General features: G+C 40.4%; 1 protein-coding gene across 1 annotated transcript in view; it reads right to left on the bottom strand.

Annotated features, from left to right (window-relative positions):
- Positions 1–628: 628 nt before the first annotated feature.
- LOC121328960 (von Willebrand factor A domain-containing protein 5B1-like) overlaps positions 629–21,288 on the bottom strand; it is a 78,394-nt gene continuing 57,734 nt past the window's right edge. Inside the window, exon 10 of the mRNA XM_041274116.1 lies at positions 629–868. Coding sequence (XP_041130050.1) covers positions 629–868 — 240 coding nt within the window. The remainder of the gene's footprint in view (positions 869–21,288) is intronic.

The following is a 21,288-nucleotide window of genomic DNA, read 5'->3' as shown; positions in this document are numbered from 1 at the left end:
CAGTCTCTCACATCGGTTTTGAGGAATTTGGGCCCATTTGGATCACATTCTCTGGATGGGATGCATATTTTCACGTTCCCATTTGTCCAAGAGCATAAGAAGTTCCTCCGCTTCACTTTTCATGGAAGCGTTTACAAGTGTTTACGAGTTCTCCGTGCTGCCATTCGGCCTCTTGTTAGCTCCTTGTACATTTTCAAAGTGCGCTATCCTGGTTTCCTTGCGGCTACAGGGAATCAGAGTAATAACTTTCTTGGTGACTGGTTGATCTATCCCCAGTCACAAAAGCAGTGGCCAGCACGGCGGTCGTGACAGAGCATCTGGCGAGGCTGGGCCTCACCATCAACGATGCAAAGAGTTGGCTACACCGGTGCAGTGCACAGCGTACTTGGGGCTCCGGCTGGACTCCAGTACGATGCCGCATACCTGTCAGACGACAGAGTAGCATCTATTCAGAGTCACCTCACCCTGTTTCAATAGGGATCAGAGGTTACTTTGTTGTTGTGCCAGAAATTGTTAGGTCTGATGGCTGCAGCTATATCAGCCATTGAACTGGGTTTACTTCGCATATGCCCGCTGCAACCGTAGCTCAATGCATTTCGATCACATCCCAAGTGTGACAGACCCTGTCTCACATGTGCTCAGCAGCCCTGTACTGGTGGAGGACTACCTCTAACCTGCACAATGGTGTACTGCTGGGAGTGTTGTTAAAACAGAAAGTGTTAACGACGGACACCTCCAACTTGGGTTGGGGGCGGTCTGGGAAGGCAGAGGAGTCCAGGGAATCTGGTCGGGCCACTGGACATCCCTGCACATAAACATGCTGGAGTTGCAGGCTGTTTTGCTTGCCCTCCAGCACTTCCTCCTGGTGCTGCAGGGAACACAGCAATGCTGGCGTATTTCAACAGCCAGCGTGACCTACGGTCTCCGGTGTTGCATCATATCGTCTTCCGGCTTTTGATGTTGGCTCAAAGGAACCTGCTGTCCCTATGGGCGATGCATATTCCTGGAGTGGTGAACTGGGCAGCGGACCTCCTCTTGAGGTATGGTGCACATCCGTCAGAGTGGTGGCTCCACCCTCAGGTGGGAACGATTTGAAAAGGCATAGGTCGATCTCTTTGCTTCTTAGGCGGTCCACTTGGCGTCGACGCCCTAGCCCAAGAGTGGCTCAGAATGCTTCTATATGCATTCCTGCCAATACCGTTGCTCCCGGCCTTTCTAGAAAAGATCCGGTTACAGAATGTGACAGTTCTCCTAGTGGCCCCAGGTGGCCCAGGAGAATCTGGTTCTCGACCCTGTGCCAGCTCTACAAGGCCAACACTGGGAGATCCCGCTTCGTCTGGATCTCCTCAGTCAAATCGAGGCACTCTCTGGCATCCGAAACTGGGCAGATTTCAACTATGGGTCTGGCCGCAGACGTGGTTGTGGGTACATTGCAGAATGCTAGGGCGGATTCCACTAGGGCTACGCCGCATACGTTCATGACAACCATCAACCGCGAGGCCGCATTGGTCGCCCTCGGTAGGTGGGACCAATGATGTCATTCCCAGCGACAGTCTTCCCAGTGACAGCGAGTGGAAGCGACAGCGAGTGGGAGAAGTACAGGAGTGGAAAAGTACAGAGCAGTTTCGAAGCAGAAAGGAGAAATTGCATCTTGAATTGCTTTAATCAGAAAACAGAGGACATTGGGGAAACACAGCAGCAGCTCAAAGTCAAACAGCCGCGTGTGTTTTTCTGATAACAAACAAGCTGAAACTCGGAGCAGCTGATTCAAATTCAGCGCCGTTTTGAGACACGGGCGAGGGGAGGAGCCGACAGCACAGCAGAGCAACGCAGTTAAACGAAGCAGTCTTCCCAGCGACAGCGAGTGGAAGCGACAGCGAGTGGAAGAAGTACAGGCGTGGAAAAGAACAGAGCAGTTTCGAAGCAGTTTGAAAGCAGGTTGACAGCTGCAGAAGAAACTAAACTTCAAAAAAAAAACCTGGACATGGTCTTCAAGCCAGTAATCTGTGACACCTGCTTGATGTGGGAAATCCGAGAAAACCCAGCGGAGCTAAACCAAGTGTGCGTAAAGTGCCGCGCGATCCAGGATTTGCATAAACTAGTAAGTATGCTAGAAATGGAGTTGGAAGAAGTGAGACAGCAACAGGATCTTGAGGAACTGGCACACCCACAATTCATGGAAGTCTGCATCACCCCTAACAGACTGAAAGCCACCAGGGAGATAGAAGGTCAGAACAGCTGGGTTCAGGTAGGCAGAAGCAGGGAAAAAAAGAAACTTCGTCAAACACAACCACCAGAAATCAAAACAACCAACAGATTTGAGTCACTTCAGAATTTTGATGAGCAGAACCAACAACAAGAGAATGAAAGGAACAACATCCAGGACCCTATTGACAGTGGTGACCAGACAGCAAAAAGAAGGGAGGTCATGATTGTTGGGGACTCCATATTGAGAAACACAGCAAGTTCAATTCGCAGTTTGGACCCCCTTACTACAACAGTGTGCTGCCTTCCGGGAGCCTCGGTCAAGCACATCACTGAGAACGTGGACAGGCTCCTGGAACGAACAGGAGACGACCCGGTAGTAGTCGTCCACATCGGTACAAACAACATTGGAAGAGACAGACCAAAATCCCTGCAAAACAAATTCAGAGAGCTAGGAAGGAAATTAAAAGAGAAAACCAAAACTGTGGTATTTTCTGGTATACTACCCGCACCTTGCAAAGGACCATATGGACAGCTGGAAATAATTAATCAAAACGCATGGCTGAAGACGTGGTGCACACGGGAAGGCTTCACCTATCTTGATCATTGGACCACATTCTACAACGAGGACTATCTGTATAGACGGGATGGACTGCATTTAAATAACAAGGGAACTAGTCTACTCGGAGAAAAGATCCTCGAGCAGGTTCAGAAGCATTTAAACTAGAAAGGAAGGGGGGAGAAATCAACAAAAAAACAGAAGGGAGACCGCATCAAAACAAGAACAACAACTCAGGTAAGACAACCATTAAATGTATTTATCTAAATGCTAGAAGTATCAGAAACAAAATTCTAGAACTTGAAGCTACTGCACTAACAGGTAACTATGATGTGATAGGTGTTACAGAAACGTGGTTGTCTGAGAGTGATGGGGACGAATATAATATTTGTGGGTATACACTGTATAGGAAAGACAGGCAGGACAGAAGAGGAGGAGGGGTAGCGCTATACATAAGAAACAGTCTTGAAGCCCAGGTGTTAAACCTGGACAAAGAAAATAAAACCGAATCAATATGGGTCAGAATAACAGACAAAAATTCAAAGGGCATAATAATAGGAGCATGCTATAGACCGCCAGATTCAGACGGTGAGCACAATAATCTGTTATACAATGACATTAGAAATGTGTGTAGCAAAGGAGAAGCCATACTAATGGGGGATTTCAACTTCCCCCAAATAAAATGGGAAAACCCAGTGGGTAGCACGAAGGATGAAATAGAAATGGTGGAAATGACAAATGACTGCTTCCTAACACAATTTGTCAAGGCACCGACTAGAGGGGAGGCATGCCTTGATTTAGTCTTTTCAAATAACGAAGATAGAATAACTAAAACAGAGGTCAGAGAACCACTGGCAAACTCAGACCACAACATGGTCTCATTTGAAGTGTTTTTTAAATCCCCAAAAGTAAAGACTAAAGCTAAGGTTTACAATTTTAGAAAAGCAAACTATGAAGGTATGAAACAGAGACTAACAGAAGTAGATTGGAGTAAAATAGAGAAAACATCCACAGAAGAAGGATGGTTGTTCTTCAAAAATGTAGTACTAGAGGCGCAAAACAATTACATCCCTAAAGTAGACAAATCTAAATGTAAAACTAAATTGCCAAAATGGTTTAATAGATCAATTAAAAAAAATATTCAGCGAAAAAAGGCACTTTACAGAGCATTAAAAAAGGACCAAAAAGAAAGTACGCAGAAAGAGTACACAGAACTGCAAACGCAAGTCAAAAAGGAAGTTAGAAAGGCCAAGAGAGAAATAGAAATGAACATTGCTAAGGGAGCTAAAACCAATTCCAAAATGTTTTTCCAATATTACAACAGCAAGAGAACATTCAAAGAGGAGATTAAATGTTTAAGAGATACAAATGGCAAAATCGTAGAGGAAGAAAAAAAATAGCAAATATGTTAAATGATTACTTTTCACAAGTTTTTACAAAGGAAGATACTGACAACATGCCCCACATGTCATCCAGTTCCTATCCAGTTTTAAATAACTTTAGCATAACTGAGGCAGAAGTGTTAAAGGGACTAGGAGCTCTTAAAATAAACAAATCCCCTGGGCCGGATGAGATCCTCCCAGTAGTACTCAAAGAAATGAAAGAAGTAATTTACAAACCGCTAACCAAGATCATGCAGCAGTCTCTTGACACAGGGGTTGTACCGACAGACTGGAAAATTGCAAACATAATACCGATCCACAAAAAGGGAAACAAAACTGAACCAGGTAACTACAGACCAGTAAGCCTGACTTCTATTATATGCAAACTTATGGAAACTATAATAAGATCAAAAATGGAAAATTACCTATATGGTAACAGGGTACTGGGAGACAGTCAACATGGTTTTAGGAAAGGGAGATCGTGCCTAACTAACTTGCTTGATTTTTTTGAGGATGCAACATCGATAATGGATAATTGCAAAGCATATGACATGGTTTATTTAGATTTCCAGAAAGCTTTTGACAAAGTCCCGCACAAAAGATTAATTCTCAAACTGAACGCAGTTGGGATTCAAGGAAACGCATGTACATGGATTAGGGAGTGGTTAACATGTAGAAAACAGAAAGTACTGATTAGAGGAAAAACCTCAGAATGGAGTGTGGTAACCAGCGGTGTACCACAGGGATCAGTATTAGGTCCTCTGCTATTCCTAATCTACATTAATGATTTAGATTCTGGTATAGTAAGCAAACTTGTTAAATTTGCAGACGACACAAAAGTAGGAGGAGTGGCAAACACTGTTGCAGCAGCAAAGGTCATTCAAAATGATCTAGACAAGATTCAGAACTGGGCAGACACATGGCAAATGACATTTAATAGAGAAAAGTGTAAGGTACTGCACGCAGGAAATAAAAATGTACATTATAAATATCATATGGGAGATACTGAAATTGGAGAAGGAATCTATGAAAAAGACCTAGGAGTTTTTGTTGACTCAGAAATGTCTTCATCTAGGCAATGTGGGGAAGCTATAAAAAAGGCTAACAAGATGCTCGGATACATTGTGAAAAGTGTTGAATTTAAATCAAGGGAAGTAATGTTAAAACTGTACAATGCACTTGTAAGACCTCATCTTGAATATTGTGTGCAGTTCTGGTCACCTCGCTATAAAAAAGATATTGCTGCTCTAGAAAGAGTGCAAAGAAGAGCGACCAGAATTATTCCGGGCTTAAAAGGCATGTCATATGCAGACAGGCTAAAAGAATTGAATCTGTTCAGTCTTGAACAAAGAAGACTACGTGGCGACCTAATTCAAGCATTCAAAATTCTAAAAGGTATTGACAGTGTCGACCCAAGGGACTTTTTCAGCCTGAAAAAAGAAACAAGGACCAGGGGTCACAAATGGAGTTTAGAAAAAGGGGCATTCAGAACAGAAAATAGGAGACACTTTTTTACACAGAGAATTGCGAGGGTCTGGAATCAACTCCCCAGTAATGTTGTTGAAGCTGACACCCTGGGATCCTTCAAGAAGCTGCTTGATGAGATTTTGGGATCAATAAGCTACTAACAACCAAACGAGCAAGATGGGCCGAATGGCCTCCTCTCGTTTGTAAACTTTCTTATGTTCTTATGTTCTCATGTTCAACAACATTACTGGGGAGTTGATTTCTATCGGCAGCTCTGGTATAGAGAGCTCAGCGATACCTACCAATAAGCATGTAATACCAATATGTAATGTTTTAGTGGTCGTCTTCTCTTTCAGGGAACCAGGGTTAAGGTAAGCAAGCTAACTTTCTTGCTATTGGGATAGTTAAAACTGGGGTTTATTATAAGAAGGCAGTTATAGTGACTTTTGCCTGTAATTGCGTGCATGTTTGTGTGTGTGTGTGTATGTGTGCGTGTCTGTGTTTGTGTGTGACTGTGTAGATAGATAGGTAGATGTAATCAGGACATGAGAAGTCGCTTTCCTTAAAAACAGTACACTGAACATTTTGTGTTTTTTTTTTTTTTTTTTTATCAGCTGCCGTGGCTCTCTACAGCACCATTATCTGTGCTTCTCTTCAGAGAGTCACTATGGCAACCATGCACATTCCATCTGTCACACTGTGGCACCAAAATCTAATTTGTTTTAGAGCAAAAAAATATATATGCAGTATTCCATTAAATGAATTCACCAAAAGTATAGCACTGCAGAACTACCCACACAATTGAACTCAGAATGTTCATTTCTATTTCTCTTTTGGCTTTTCTAACTTCCTTTTTGACTTGCGTTTTGCAGTTCTGTGAACCTTTCTAAACATTATTATTATTATTATTATTATTATTATTATTATTATTATTATTATTATTATTATTATTATTATTATTACTTATGTTAGTCTGATATTTGAATGTCACCTCACATCTGTAATCCACCTAGCTGGCCATTGAGACCTACAGGGATCACCCAGTGGCCTGCAAAGTCTGTTGCCAAGCAACTGAACCTCAGAGAACAAAGTCAGCTTGAGCAGTGTGCCCTGTCTCAACAGGGCCTATTCTAACATCCTTACCATTCGTCACTGATAATTCCTGACGTAGGAGGGGGTAACTGCAATTATAGATCTGATACATTTCATGAATATCAAGCAGTATTTTACTTATAAAAACCGATTTTGAAAAACAATGCATTTTAGCCTGCTATTATAAATATTCAAAACATTGTCGAAAGACTAAAGATAAATGGAAAAGTTCAACATAAAAAATAAAAAATATATAATATATACTGTATATTAGGGCTGCTCTGATTAATAGATTAACCGGACCGATTAATCAACTAAAGAGTTGATCGCAGATTATTTTTGTAAATGTAATCATGCAGTTCTATTTTTGTAAAATAAAATCAACCCATAGAAGATTTGTATTTTTTCTGCTGTAGTCCAATCATAAGTGAACGGAGGCGGGACATAAACAGTTGAAGGTCTTTAATAGGTTTTACCAATGGGACAGTCAAAGATCTGCTACTTGTTATACAGATGTCAAATCATGAGTGAGCAGAGGCGGGACATAATTGGGAGTTTAACGAATGGGAAAGTAAAAAATCTGCCCATCTGTAAACAATCATTTAATCAAACATAACTCTAAAAAGCACACGAAACAAACCCATTTCCACATATAATTTACACCAACACTAATTTCCACTTGTGCTGGGCAATCGTCCTGCTACATGGTAATTATGTGGAATTCCTTTTTCTAATTTCTGACTATGACAGCATGTTAACCAATCACTTGTCAATAGCCACAGTGTTCTCGAGCACCTGTAACAAGATTCCAAACAGCTTCATCTCTTCGGTGCCTCAGGTTCTGCCATGTTTACATATGTAGCTATGTAAACAACCGATGTTCTGTGAAAATGTGTTCATTTACTAAAATAAAAATAATAATAAAAGCTTTTTAGAAAGACCAAATTCCCATTGGCTTATTTTGATTTTATTTTTAGATTCTATGATTTTTTAATATTACTATGCAGAACAGCCGCTATAATATCATTACCTTTATTAAAAATGTGCACAGATTAATCTACTGGTTAATCAACTAAGCCCATAAATAACCAATCAAAAATGTTAATCAATTGACAGCCCAAATATATCTACCTCTATATCAATCTACACACACACACACACACACACACACACACACACTCAGGTGGGTCAGGTCGGGTCGTTACACCGATTGAATACCGTGCTGGACGAGGTGACACCGTGCCAGAACTGTGCGCTAATGGTTTGAGAAGCATGACAGAAAGCAGTTATCTTCTATTGCCACCACAATACCAGACCTACATCCATTGAGCATGCTTGGAATGAATTTGAAGGAAGCGTTCATCATCATGACCCTCTGCCTACCTCTCTGACCGATTGTGTGAAATAAGAATGAGTGAATGGATCCCTCGGGCAACCTTCAGCACCAAGTCTATGGTCATGTCATTGCTGTAATCAGGGCAAACGGTGGCCAAAACCAATATGAGATACAGATCCTAATAAAGTGGCCAGGCAGTGTGTCTGCATATATACTGATATACATATACAACAGAGTTCAAAACAATTGATAGCCTCCTATATTTCCCATTTATATTGATAGTATTACCACCTTTGGAATGTGGACATTTATTTCATGTTTTTTAAGCTTCATTTTAAGCCTGCTCCTTTAAAGTGTTGTATTTATCACTTCTTTGTAAAGATATTTTTGGCAGGATCTAGTGGTCTTTAAGATCTGGTGCTGCTGTTAGAGTTTAGATCTTATCTGTCTGATAGGTTTCAGTTCGTCTCTATAGGGGAGGTAAAATCAGCATTATCGGAAGTTGTCAGTGGTGTTCCACAGGACTCCATTCCAGGTCCCTTGCTGTTTTCATTATATATGCTACCATTAGAGGAATTTCTTCTGCCTAGGTGTTATTAGCTACTTGCCTTACAGATATCAAGCATTGGATGCCGTAGAATTTTCTATTGTTGAATTCAGATAAAACAGAAGTCATGTTAGTGGGATCACAGAACTAACTAAAAGGAAATGTGGGATTACATGAGCTCAACCCTTGCAGTCCCTCCTCAAAACTTAAACTAGAAATTAACAGTTTGGTGTCATCTTTGATCCTGATTTCTCATCTGAGACTCATATTAGGGAAGTAACTAAACTATCTATTTACCTTTTGAGAAATATAGCCAAACTTAGACCAATTATTTCTGTATCTGATGCCAAGACACTAATGCATGCCTTTGTTTCATCTATAATTGATTATTGTAGTGCACTTTTTTCTGGTGTCTTAATAGCTATGGTATCCTGCTTGCAGATTGTTCAGAATAGTACTGCTAGAATTCTGACTAAAACCAGGAAAAATGAACATTTACCCCTGTTTTGGCCTCTTTACATTGGCTCCCTGTGCAATAAAGAATTGGTTTTTAGATTTTGCTTTAAACTTACAAGGCGCTGAATGGATTACCACCTAGTTATTTGCAAGAGTTGACTGACCCCATATCTTCCAAACCGCACTCTGAGATCACAGGATGCGGGGCTGCTGGTTATTCCTATGGGTCAACAAAAGCAAAGCAACATAGGGCTTTTTCTTGTAGAGCTCCTAAATTAAGGAATGCTCTGCTTTTGTTTGTCAGGGAAGCTGGGACTGTTACAGTTTTCAAGTCAAGACTAACAACACACTTTAATATAAAGGCTTTCTTATCTTAGTGGGTTTTAATGTAACTTTAAAATTGCTGCTTTCTTATACTGTTATTTAAATCTGTTATTTAAATGGTCTGATTATGGCAATTGTATTTGTGACATGCTATACACATGTATTGCGATTTGTTCTTTTTTCTTGCAATGTACTGTACAGTACTTTGTGATACTTTTGTATAAAAAGTATAATACATGCAATCAATAAAAAATAAATAAACGATGCCGGTTGTATCACTTTTTATTTCAGATGACAGCTGCACCATCACTCCCAGTATGCAGACCCTTCATTCTTTATAATAATCCAAAAGGGTCTCAGAAACTCTATTGATCTTTTTTAAATTGGCTGTGCCAAAAAAAGATGTTTTCAATTTGATTATTTCATATGAGTTACTTTATACTTTAACTGTAGCAAAGGAACCAGGGCCAGAGGACCCAGCAGGAAATGCAGTGGAGATGAAAGACTTAGAGAAGAGGGAAGGAGACACTCCTTCAGAGAGTGCTGAGGGTATGGGTTGGGCTGCCAGAGGGAAGGAGACACTTCTTCGGAGAGTGTTGAGGGGATGGGTTGGGCTGTCAGAGGGAAGGAGACAATTCTTCAGAGAGTGCTGAGGGGATAGGTTGGGCTACTAATGTTGTTGAGGCAGAATCACTGGGCACATTTAACATCGAACATGGCAAAGTTTTGAGATCAATCAGATACTAGAAACATGCATTTTTTGTGCGCAACTTTCATCGGTAAGTCACACTACTGTGTATTACATTTAGCATACATGGGCAGGCTTCTTGAAGATCAGTTTTGTCTTAAAGCGGAAAGGCTGATTTGAGCTAAGCGTACAACTTAAATGATGTACTGTCCCAATTTACCAGTAATGCAGAAAGCATCACAGCTTTCACAGGTGATGAAAGTCACCTTGTGGGGAACTAACTAGAAGCATCTTGTAATGGTTTTCAGAAGAGAAAATACTGTTATAAATCCTGCTGATCTTAAACTTTTAAAATTATGGCACACTTGTATCAACACCAAGGTTTCAACAAAATGATGAAAACAAAGCAAGCCTTGGAATCCAGATAACATGAAGGATATGTGTGTGACAGAAGCATTGGATTGGTACACCCTTTTTACTTTACCTTTAAACAGGTACTGCATGAAGTAATAGGCAATGTGAGACTCCAAAGCCCCTTTACAGCGCTAGTTTGATCTTTTGTCTCTGATATGTTTCATTATTGAACCCTGTGAGCGTTTTCTAAAGCTTGCAGCACTAAAACCTGAAAAACAGCCAGCTGTGACATTATTGGGAGACCTGGGTTTCTTTTATAAACATGAAGGTTAGACCATTGAGAGACCCCAGTCATGTGGATGAACATCAAAGCGTTCGCTGATAGAGAGAAAACAAAACCAATAGGTCACTGCCCACAGGGGCCAGCTAAAAAACAGGTTTTATTTTCATAAAAAAAGATCAAGACAGATTTCACATTATACAAATTATTCATTTGAATCTAATGTCCTTTTCATGAATGTGCATTTCTTTACTGTACTTAGAAAACAATTTCAATTGCTTTCAATTGCTGGGGATATTATCTTGGCTCCTGTTGTCTGTTAGCAGCTAATTGATCTAGACGATAATATCTTACACAATTAATCTTATTTACTAACAAATTGGCCCAGAAATAAATGACGCCCAGGGTGCAAGAACACAGCTAATAGGCTCAGTAAATATCTGTGTGAATCAGTCACTGAGTTACTGCAGGAGTGCACCACAGAAACTTATGTAGTCAGTATATTCACATGGCATCTGAAATCCTGCTCAAACTTAATCTGACAATCACATTTACAAGTCTTGTACAAGGCTTATAGGCTAGGAAACTTCACCTTGAACATTCAAAATGTTTTCGTTAGGCTTCGTTTTGGATCAAACTGTATTCTGAATATTTTTGTGGTTGAATTTTGCATTTGTGATTAGATTGTTGCAGGCTGACAGCTGTGGCAAAGTGCCCTCCCCTGTGTGTATTTTGTGTTGTGTGTTAATGTTGGTGTATAGTCATTGGTGCACGGGATATAAACTGGTCTGTGTAAAACGAGTGTTTAAAATGTATATTTGTATTTAGGCACGAGGATTGCACAGCACTTCACGTGCAGGTAAAATGTAATAATATGTTAGCACGGGGAATTGCACTTCATTAATTCACGTGCAGTTGTACCTCAACTCCAATTGAATGATTGATTAGCAATCAAGTCACTGTACAGCTGCATGTTTTCACCCACTCTGAGTTGTGTGTTCGGTGAGTGGAGAACAGGATTGGAGATGGAGGTAATAATAAGTGTATCGTATAATAATAATAATCATTAAATAGAAGCTCACCATGATTTGTCTTTATAGTCCGTTTTCTTTGTCTTTTTGTTTTGGCGATGAGTGCCGTGTCTTGTATTTTTGTTTGTACAACCTTTTTATTTACTGTTCTGTTCACTCATTAAATGCTGAGCGAAACCATTTGCTCAGCTCCAACAAACTCCATCTCTCTTGTTGTTCATTTCCTGGCTCTGGTCTGACGCCACCCACTCCGGCCGTCTTTGTGACACAGCTGATCAACAATTATGTGTGTACTCCAAGCTCTCCTTTAAAGCTATGTTAAATGTGTAATGAGATTTGGGAATTGGTTGGAGTCTTGTATTCCGATATTAGGACCTGAATAACCATTTTCAAGTACTTTCCCATCAGATTTCTGGCATGTTAAGGCAGGAATATGAAAACCAGAACTCCTAGGCAAGTGTGATTCACCCCCAGTACATGCTTTACTGCTAAAGAACTACATGATAATTGTAGTTCGACTATGACACCCTCTGTGGTTAGATAAGTATGAGAGGCGCCCTAGAATAATAAATGCTTTTGTTTCTGGCTTATTGTTGAAATCAACTACTGCCACGTGCCCCCTGGACCCCTGGCCGACTAACCTTGTGCTTCTGATGTTGCTTCCTCCATTATACACACTCTCAACCTGTCCCTGGACTCCGGCTCAGTTCCTGCTGCCTTTAAGCTTGCCCGAGTTGCACTCTCTTGACCCGGCTGACTTATCTAATTTGCATCCCCTCTCCATCTTCCTTTTCTCTCAAGAACTCTCAAAAGGGCTGTAGCCAGTCAGCTGATGAAGCATGTCCACAGCGACAGCGAGTGGAAGCGACAGCGAGTGGGAGAAGTACAGGCATGGAAAAGTACAGAGCAGTTTAGAAGCAGTTGGAAAGCAGGATGACAGCTGCAGAAGAAACTAAACTTCAAAAAAAAAAAAAAAAAAAAAACCCTCAACATGGTCTTCAAGCCAATAATCTGTGACACCTGCTTGATGTGGGAAATCTGAGAAAACCCAGTGGAGTTAAACCAAGTGTGCGTAAAGTGCCGCGGGATCCAGGATTTGCATAAACTAGTAAGTATGCTAGAAATGGAGCTGGAAGAAGTGAGACAGCAACAGGATCTTGAGGAACTGGCACACCCACAATTCAGGGAAGTCTGCATCACCCCTAACAGACTGAAAGCCAAAAGGGAGATAGAAGGTCAGAACAGCTGGGTTCAGGTAGGCAGAAGCAGGGAAAAAAAGAAACTTCCTCAAACACAACCACCAGAAATCAGAACAACCAACAAATTTGAGTCACTTCAGAATTTTGATGAGCAGAACCAACAACAAGAGAATGAAAGGAACAACATCCAGGATCCCATTGACAGTGGTGACCAGACAGCAAAAGAAGGGAGCTCATGATTGTTGGGGACTCCATATTGAGAAACACAGCAAGTTTAATTCACAGTTTGGACCCCCTTACGACAACAGTGTGCTGCCTTCCGGGAGCCTCGGTCAAGCACATCACTGAGAACGTGGACAGGCTCCTAGAACAAACAGGAGACGACCCGGTAGTAGTCGTCCACATCGGTACAAACAACATTGGAAGAGACAGACCAAAATCCCTGCAAAACAAATTCAGAGAGCTAGGAAGGAAATTAAAAGAGAAAACCAAAACTGTGGTATTTTCTGGTATACTACCCACACCTTGCAAAGGACCATATGGACAGCTGGAAATAATTAATCAAAACGCATGGCTGAAGACATGGTGCACACGGGAAGGCTTCACCTATCTTGAACACTGGACCACATTCTACAACGAGGACTATCTAGACCTAGGAGTTTTTGTTGACTCAGAAATGTCTTCATCTAGGCAATGTGGGGAAGCTATAAAAAAAGGCTAACAAGATGCTCGGATACATTGTGAAAAGTGTTGAATTTAAATCAAGGGAAGTAATGTTAAAACTGTACAATGCACTTGTAAGACCTCATCTTGAATATTGTGTGCAGTTCTGGTCACCTCGCTATAAAAAAGATATTGCTGCTCTAGAAAGAGTGCAAAGAAGAGCGACCAGAATTATTCCGGGCTTAAAAGGCATGTCATATGCAGACAGGCTAAAAGAATTGAATCTGTTCAGTCTTGAACAAAGAAGACTACGTGGCGACCTAATTCAAGCATTCAAAATTCTAAAAGGTATTGACAGTGTCGACCCAAGGGACTTTTTCAGCCTGAAAAAAGAAACAAGGACCAGGGGTCACAAATGGAGTTTAGAAAAAGGGGCATTCAGAACAGAAAATAGGAGACACTTTTTTACACAGAGAATTGCGAGGGTCTGGAATCAACTCCCCAGTAATGTTGTTGAAGCTGACACCCTGGGATCCTTCAAGAAGCTGCTTGATGAGATTTTGGGATCAATAAGCTACTAACAACCAACCGAGCAAGATGGGCCGAATGGCCTCCTCTCGTTTGTAAACTTTCTTATGTTCTTATTTTCTTAACAATCTGCTTGAATCTCTACAGTCTGGCTTCCGGCCGCATCACTGTACTGAAACTGCTTTGCTCCGGATTGTGAATGATCTGCTCAATGCTGATGCTGGTGCTCTCTCTGTGCTTGTCCTCCTTGACCTACTAGCCGCTTTTGACACCATAGATCATGGCATTCTTCTTGACCGCCTTCAGAAGTATACTGGAATCTCTGGAACCTGTTTCTCCCTAATGTCCTCTTACCTATCCGGGTGCATGCAGTCTGTTTTCTATGCTGGATGCAGTGGTGTTGCAAACCCAGTAACTTGTGGTGTCCCCCAAGGATCTGTTCTTGGGCCCCTTCTGTTCAATATCTACATGCTTCTCTTGGGTCACCTCATCCGCCAACACAGCCTCATGTTTCACTCCTATGCTGACGACACCCAGCTCTACTTAAAACTCAACCCTGGTATCCCCTCTGCCATGGTCCGGCTCTCGACTTCAAGACAATTCAAGACATCGAGGCTTAGATGTCTGCCAATTTTCTTCAGCTGAATAATAGCAAATCTGAATTCCTTCTAGTAGGATCTAAAACTCAAATTTAGAATCTAAATATAGCCACCCAGAACCTCGGAAACTGCCTGTCTGCTGCTGCCTTCCCCCACAGTACGAAGCCTTGGTGTACTTCTTGACAGCAACCTTTCCTATGATGCCCACATCTCATCCTCAGTCTCAAAGGTTCGTCCGTACCTTTAACTCCCGGACACAGAGATACTCTGTCATGCATTCATCTCCTCTCAACTCGACTTCTGCAACTCTCTAAATGGTGGTCTCCCAGCACGCACCATAAACTGCAGCTAGTTCAGAATACCTCTACCAGGATCCTTACCAAATGTAAAAAAAGTGATCCCCCATCTTGCCCAGCTGCAGTGGCTACCTGTAAAGTTCAGGATTATTTTCAAAACTCCCCTGCTCAGCTACAGTGCCCTTCATCTCACAGGTCCCGAGTAACTCCTCAACCTGCTGACCCACTATGTGAGTAATTCCTCAACCTGCTGACCCGCTATGTGAGTAACTCCTCAACCTGCTGACCTGCTATGTCACTGCCCGCAAGCTGAGGTCCTCTGACTCTGGAATGCTTGTTATCCCCAAGCAAAAGTGCACCACACTTGGAGAACGCTCGTTTAGCTTCATGGCTCCAACTCTTTGGAAGCTCTCTCTCTCCCAGCTTTGATGTGTGATGCTCCCACCGTCACTCTTTTTAAACTCTCAAGACCCACCTGTTCTCTCTTGCTTTCCATGCTCTTTAACCCTGATATCTGCTACTAGCTGCTGTGTTGCTGCTACTAGTTCATGATTTATGCTTCATCTATTTTGCACTTTCCACTGTATTTAATGCATTATGCATTGTTTTTTACTGTAGATCATATATTATGCATTTCTCTGTATTTAAAGTACTGCAGATTTTCTTGTTGTTACTGCATCTTGTAAAGCCGTTTGTGATCGTGGTCAACTGAAAGGCACTATATAAAATAAAGATTGATTGATATGTGAAATCTAAATAAGAAGCAGGTGTTTATGTGGAAATAAATTTACACATATATATATTTTTTTACATGATGGTAATGTATAATTGTATTACTTTTATTTAACAATATGAAATACTAAAGTGAAATCACAAGCCCTTTTCAAAGAGTTATGTACGAAATGTGTAATACTATAATTTAATTATTGTTGCTTAATAAAATAGTATTTGCTTTTCTGTTGAATTGTTGTCACTGTGGTTTAGCTTGCGAATCCACAGTTTTCTGTTAGGGTTAGAGTTTTTCCTTTAGGATTTCCTGGGGGCTGAAAGCTTGTTGGCTGCTCACCCTAGCTTGCACGGGTGTGAAAGGCAGTGGTGGCTGGCAGCCATCTTGATGAAGGAAGCTGGAACCAAGATGGCCACCCTTGCACAGTCACATGGCATTGTTTGATTAATTATTTGATTAATGTTTGAATGGAAAAGTGTGGAATGTGGCCAGGCGGTGATTGGATGATTAATGGAATCGATCAAGCCCCTGGCCACATTGTATAAAAGGGAACAAAAGGAGTGTTTATTTGGTGAGAGTGTGCTGGAGAAAGAGAGCTGGAGCAGAGAGAAAGGAAAGCACATTGTTAGCTGTAGCTTGGTGTGGTATATTGTTTATTGTGAAGAGTTTTGTAGGGTTTTTGTTTAAACCTTTTGTTCGTTCCTTTGTTTGTTTTGTGTCTCTGTGACAGGATGGCTTGTAGTGACGTCTCCAGACCAGGAGACACAGGTACGATGGGTTGAAAGCGCTGGTGCACAGATTTATTATTTAATTTCAAAACAAAAAGCACTGACAGACAACGCCCACAGAGGAAAATTAAAGATTTGAACAAAAACAAATTGTGAACACAAAAATACCCCCAACAAACAACCACCATGCTGGTGCTTCCAGCACGCAATAATTATCAGCTGCCAACCACGCATTCTCACGAGCTGTAGTCTCGTATCTCGTAAAGCACTTTGTGATGGTGGTCCACTATGAAAGGCTATATGAAAAAAAGGAAGATGAGCTGCAAACATCGACCCAAACCACATTCAACTATAACACAATAAACATTCACAACACCTGTAAATAAGCCCACACGATACATTTAAATACACCTATAAATTCACCCATTCTAAAACCAAACCAAACCAAAGCCCTGCTACCTATTTACATGTATATAGTAAAAGTGTGCCAAGGCGTTTTAACATGAAGTTTCAAGTTTGGGGTACGCTATTTCTGTCCCTGTCCAGCCATGACCATCCGTCACTACGCCACAAGCTCATTTGGCCAATTTGTGCTCATCTGGTTCCTCGTAGCTGACCGATCTCAAAACCTGGAGTGTCTCTTTGATGAAACTAGTAAAAAAAATACACTTTCAATGTCCAGTATACTGAATGAATGAAGATAAAGGTATACTGCCGTGCATTTTAATGTTGGCAGAATGAAGCTGTCCTGCTGCTTTTTTAAATGTCACATCCATTTAGTCTGCAATACAACTAAAAACCACAAACCCGAGAGCAATTTCATTTAATTTCTAGTCTTCTATCAGGGGGCACAACAGTACTTCTGTTTCTACAAGATATTTAAATATGACCCTCTATTCCTGAACTCTTGTGACCCTCTAATACCGAACTCAGACAAATGTTTTGTTACCAATGATGTCATTCAGATTACAAATGACACACTAGTTAAATGAGGAGGGAGGGATACTTTATTTACCCTCATTTTTCTACCCAGTTTGTCCAAATCAAATGCTGCAACCTACTTATCAGGAGGACAGAAGATCAATAGGCAACCTCCGATTCCAAGCCAATAGTGTTGTTTAAACCGCAGAAATGCATGTTGCCAAGCTATTGTGCTCTGGAGAGGAGGCCCAGCCTAGCTAGTCTCCCCTATGTGGATGCTTGACTAGAGTGTCGCTGCAGGTGATGAGGTGACAGCAGGTTTTCCTGTCTAATCCAAGAAGAACCGCTGCAGCACTCACTGCGAGATCCCAGCCAAGATGGTTGATGCTTGCATGTACACAAGGGCAGTGCTTTGGTGAGTCACTTGGGACCACAATGATACCTTCTACTGTAAGTGACATAAACAGAGAACAGCAAAGCATAACATGCCCGCTGCCAGGCATACTTTAACACCCAGTCCATCTAAATCTAATAGGAAGTGGCAAGCTGAAGCTCTAAGAAGAGAGGTGAGCCACGATAGAGTTGAAATATATGTGTGTGTCAGTGTGTGTGTGTGTGTCAGTGTGTGTCTGTCAGTGTGTGTGTGTGTGTGTGTGTGTGCGTTTGGTTGTTTGTGTGTCAGTGTTTGTGTGTGTGTCAGTGTGTGTGTGTGTGTGTTATTTAGATACAAAATAGATATCTGAATGGTATACTTACAAATGTTAGTTTAAACAAATGTTTATTTAATGTAGAAACAATTTGTTAGTTGTGTGTGTGTGTGTGTGTGTGTGTGTGTGTGTGTGTGTGTGTGTCTGTCAGTGTGTCTGTCAGTGTGTCTCAGTGTTTGTGTGTGTGTCAGTGTGTGTGTGTGTGTGTTATTTAGATAACAAATATCTTAGACTTACCATATGAATTTAAAAGCTGTTTATTTTAAGGTACTTCTTTTGTTAGTTGTGTGTGTGTCAGTGTGTGTGTGTGTTATTTAGATAACAAATATCTTAGACTTACCATATGAATGTTAGTTTAAAAGCTGTTTATTTTAAGGTACTTCTTTTGTTAGTCTGACTGCATCTAGTACAATTTGATTTGTCCATAGAAACTATGAAAGAGTTACTATTGTAATTCTGGTAGCTTGTGGCATCATTGTGAAGTCGTTTGAGAGAATGTCCTCTATGTAATATTATAGGAGTGACTGTACCCCATGCTGTAGTTCTGGAATCAGGTATTTCAGAAATGAAGCATTGTTTTTTAAAGAGTAAGTAGCGTGGTGCCAGAAAATATAGAGTTACACGTCTCCAGGTGTTTAAATAACGTACCTGTGATTTTTCTTTTCATTGTTAACATCCTGACAACTTTTTACACTTATAATGTTAAAGTCTGTTTCAAAATGGCCATGCTACTGGGGTTTGACTCCAAATTACTGCAGGAAGAGTGAGTTGGAAAAAAAAAAAAAGATAGCAAGTGCTCCGGCTTTTCTGTTCCGTACAACATCATGGATCGTTATTGCTGTTACCTGTTATTGGGCAGTAATCCTTACGCTATCAGTGCACTAGAGCAGACATTTTGAAAGAGCTGTGAAATGGACTTTAAGTTATAAGTGTAAAGAGTTGTCAGGATGTTAACAATGAAAAGAGAAATTACAGGTACATTATTTAAACAGTTGTAGCAACACCTGGGGACGTGTAACACTATATTTTTTGGAACCACATCTTAATGTTTGTTTTTGTTTTTGGGGAACTAGAAAGAGTCCTTATTGTAATTGGAGGCAACCTACACTTTTAAGTGATTTTGAGAGAAGCTCTAGTTAAAGCTATAGAAGTTGCTTTGATTAATTACTCGAATGCTATTATTGTCTGTTTTGTCATGTTGTAGAAATAGAAATCATTATTGTTTTAAACAAACTCGATAGTCTCAATTGCAAGCCTGCTTACATATCAACCTCAGACTTAAACTTAAATCAAAGGGCATTAATATCCTAGTGTTTGTTATAGCATGTAATTCTGATGTTATTTTCAGAGGCTTGAAGTCACGAAAGATTTACATTCTGTAATGAATAATAATGGTTAGATTCCTTAATAATTAGAATATACAAGGCAGCTATGCGTTTCCCCCCTACACTGTAGTCTTTTAAAAGATTACTATACTAGGTCTGGAAACAAAATCTCTAGGTTCTCTCTCTCTCTCTCTTTTAGGGAAAGAAAAAACAAACCTCAGAAGATGCCATATCAGTGGCACAGGAAGAGCCATGTCTGACATGAATATGCAAATCGTACAGAATCATTCAAAAAGCTATTAGATGTATTTTAATGATAATGGTAGTCTTCAGAAATAAGCAGATGGTAGATCTTTTAAACCTTTGTTGCATTTTGTTAAGACAAGGTCTGTGGAAGAGGCTTTATCTATTAACGCTCGATCAAAGGGCTGCATGTAGATGAAGACAGTACAGTTACTTTATGAGAAATAACCAGCTATAGATATTGAAAGCAGGAAACTTTACATATTTACATGATCACAAATAGCAAAGCTAAAAAAAAGGATCAGATGATATAACAAGAGGCAAATCAAACTTGATGCATTGAGCTTGAAATGGTTCATTTTTAACTCCATCTGTAACGGAACTTGAATCATAGAATATAGTTGTGTACTACAAGTGAAGACACTATCTTGTGTGGTCTGTATCATTGATATGGCCAAAAGTTAAAACACTTTGTCAGTGAAACAGTTCATTTTTTTATTTTTTGCTGAACAGCACTGTTAATGGAACAAAGAAAATCATTAAATATAGCTGTGTACCAAATGAGAAGACACAAGTATTGGCACCCTACACTTAATATAAAATCACTCAAATCACTTTGTTTTCTTCAAGCGTTGAGGAAAATAAACTGTCTTCCAATCAGCCCATGAGCAGATCGTATCATTGTACTTTGTAGAATGTTTTGATACTTGGCTGCATTAATTCGATCTTCAATCACATCAATGTCTAGTCCCTGAACTGCTAAAACACAGTGTGATGGGCAGAAAGTGGTCATGTTTAAATGCAAGTACAAGGGTTTCTTCATTGAAGGCTTTCCCCTTTTTTCTCCAAACATACATGAGAACATAAGAACATAAAAACATTTACAAATGAGAGCAGGCCATTCGGCCCATCTTGTTGTTTGGTTGTTAGTAGCTTATTGATCCCAGAATCTCATCAAGCAGCTTCTTGAAGGATCCCAGGGTGTCAGATTCAACAACATTACTGAGGAGTTGGTTCCAGACTGCCACAATTCTCTGTGTAAAAAAATGTGTCTCCTATTTTCTGTTCTGAATTATCAAATCTCCATTTGTGACCCCTGATCCTTGTTTTTTTTTTCAGGTCAAAACAGTCCCCTGGGTCGACATTGTCAATACCTTTTAGAATTCTGAATGCTTGACTCAGATAGCAGCATAGTCTTCTTTGTTCAAGACTGACAGATTAAATTATTTTAGCCTGTCTGCATATGACATGCCTTTTAAACCTGGAGTAATTCTGGTTGCTCTTCTTTGAACCTTTTCTAGAGCAGCAATATCCTTTTTGTAGTCCAAAGCTGGAAACAATATTCTAGATGAGGTCTTAATAATGCATTGTAAAGTTTTACCATTACTTCCCTTGATTTAAATTCAACACTTTTCACTACATATTGAAGTATTTTGTTGGACTTTTGTTGAATTTCTGAATTTAGAATTTTTTAATTTTCTTTCAAAGTTGTTTGCAGCGAGGTTTCCGTGCATGTGGCTCTTCTGTGTTCAGGCGCCTCTGTACAACTCTCCTGTGTTAAGATTTTCCTGTCTGCTGTACCCGTAAGTTTCGGTTGAATGTGTCCTATGGTGCTTCTTGTTTATTGCTCT

Source organism: Polyodon spathula, chromosome 16 (assembly GCF_017654505.1).
Source record: "Polyodon spathula isolate WHYD16114869_AA chromosome 16, ASM1765450v1, whole genome shotgun sequence".
NCBI classification, from domain to species: domain Eukaryota; kingdom Metazoa; phylum Chordata; class Actinopteri; order Acipenseriformes; family Polyodontidae; genus Polyodon; species Polyodon spathula.
The sequence above is the reverse complement of the archived record's forward strand: the minus strand, read 5'-3'. Positions and strand labels throughout refer to the sequence as shown.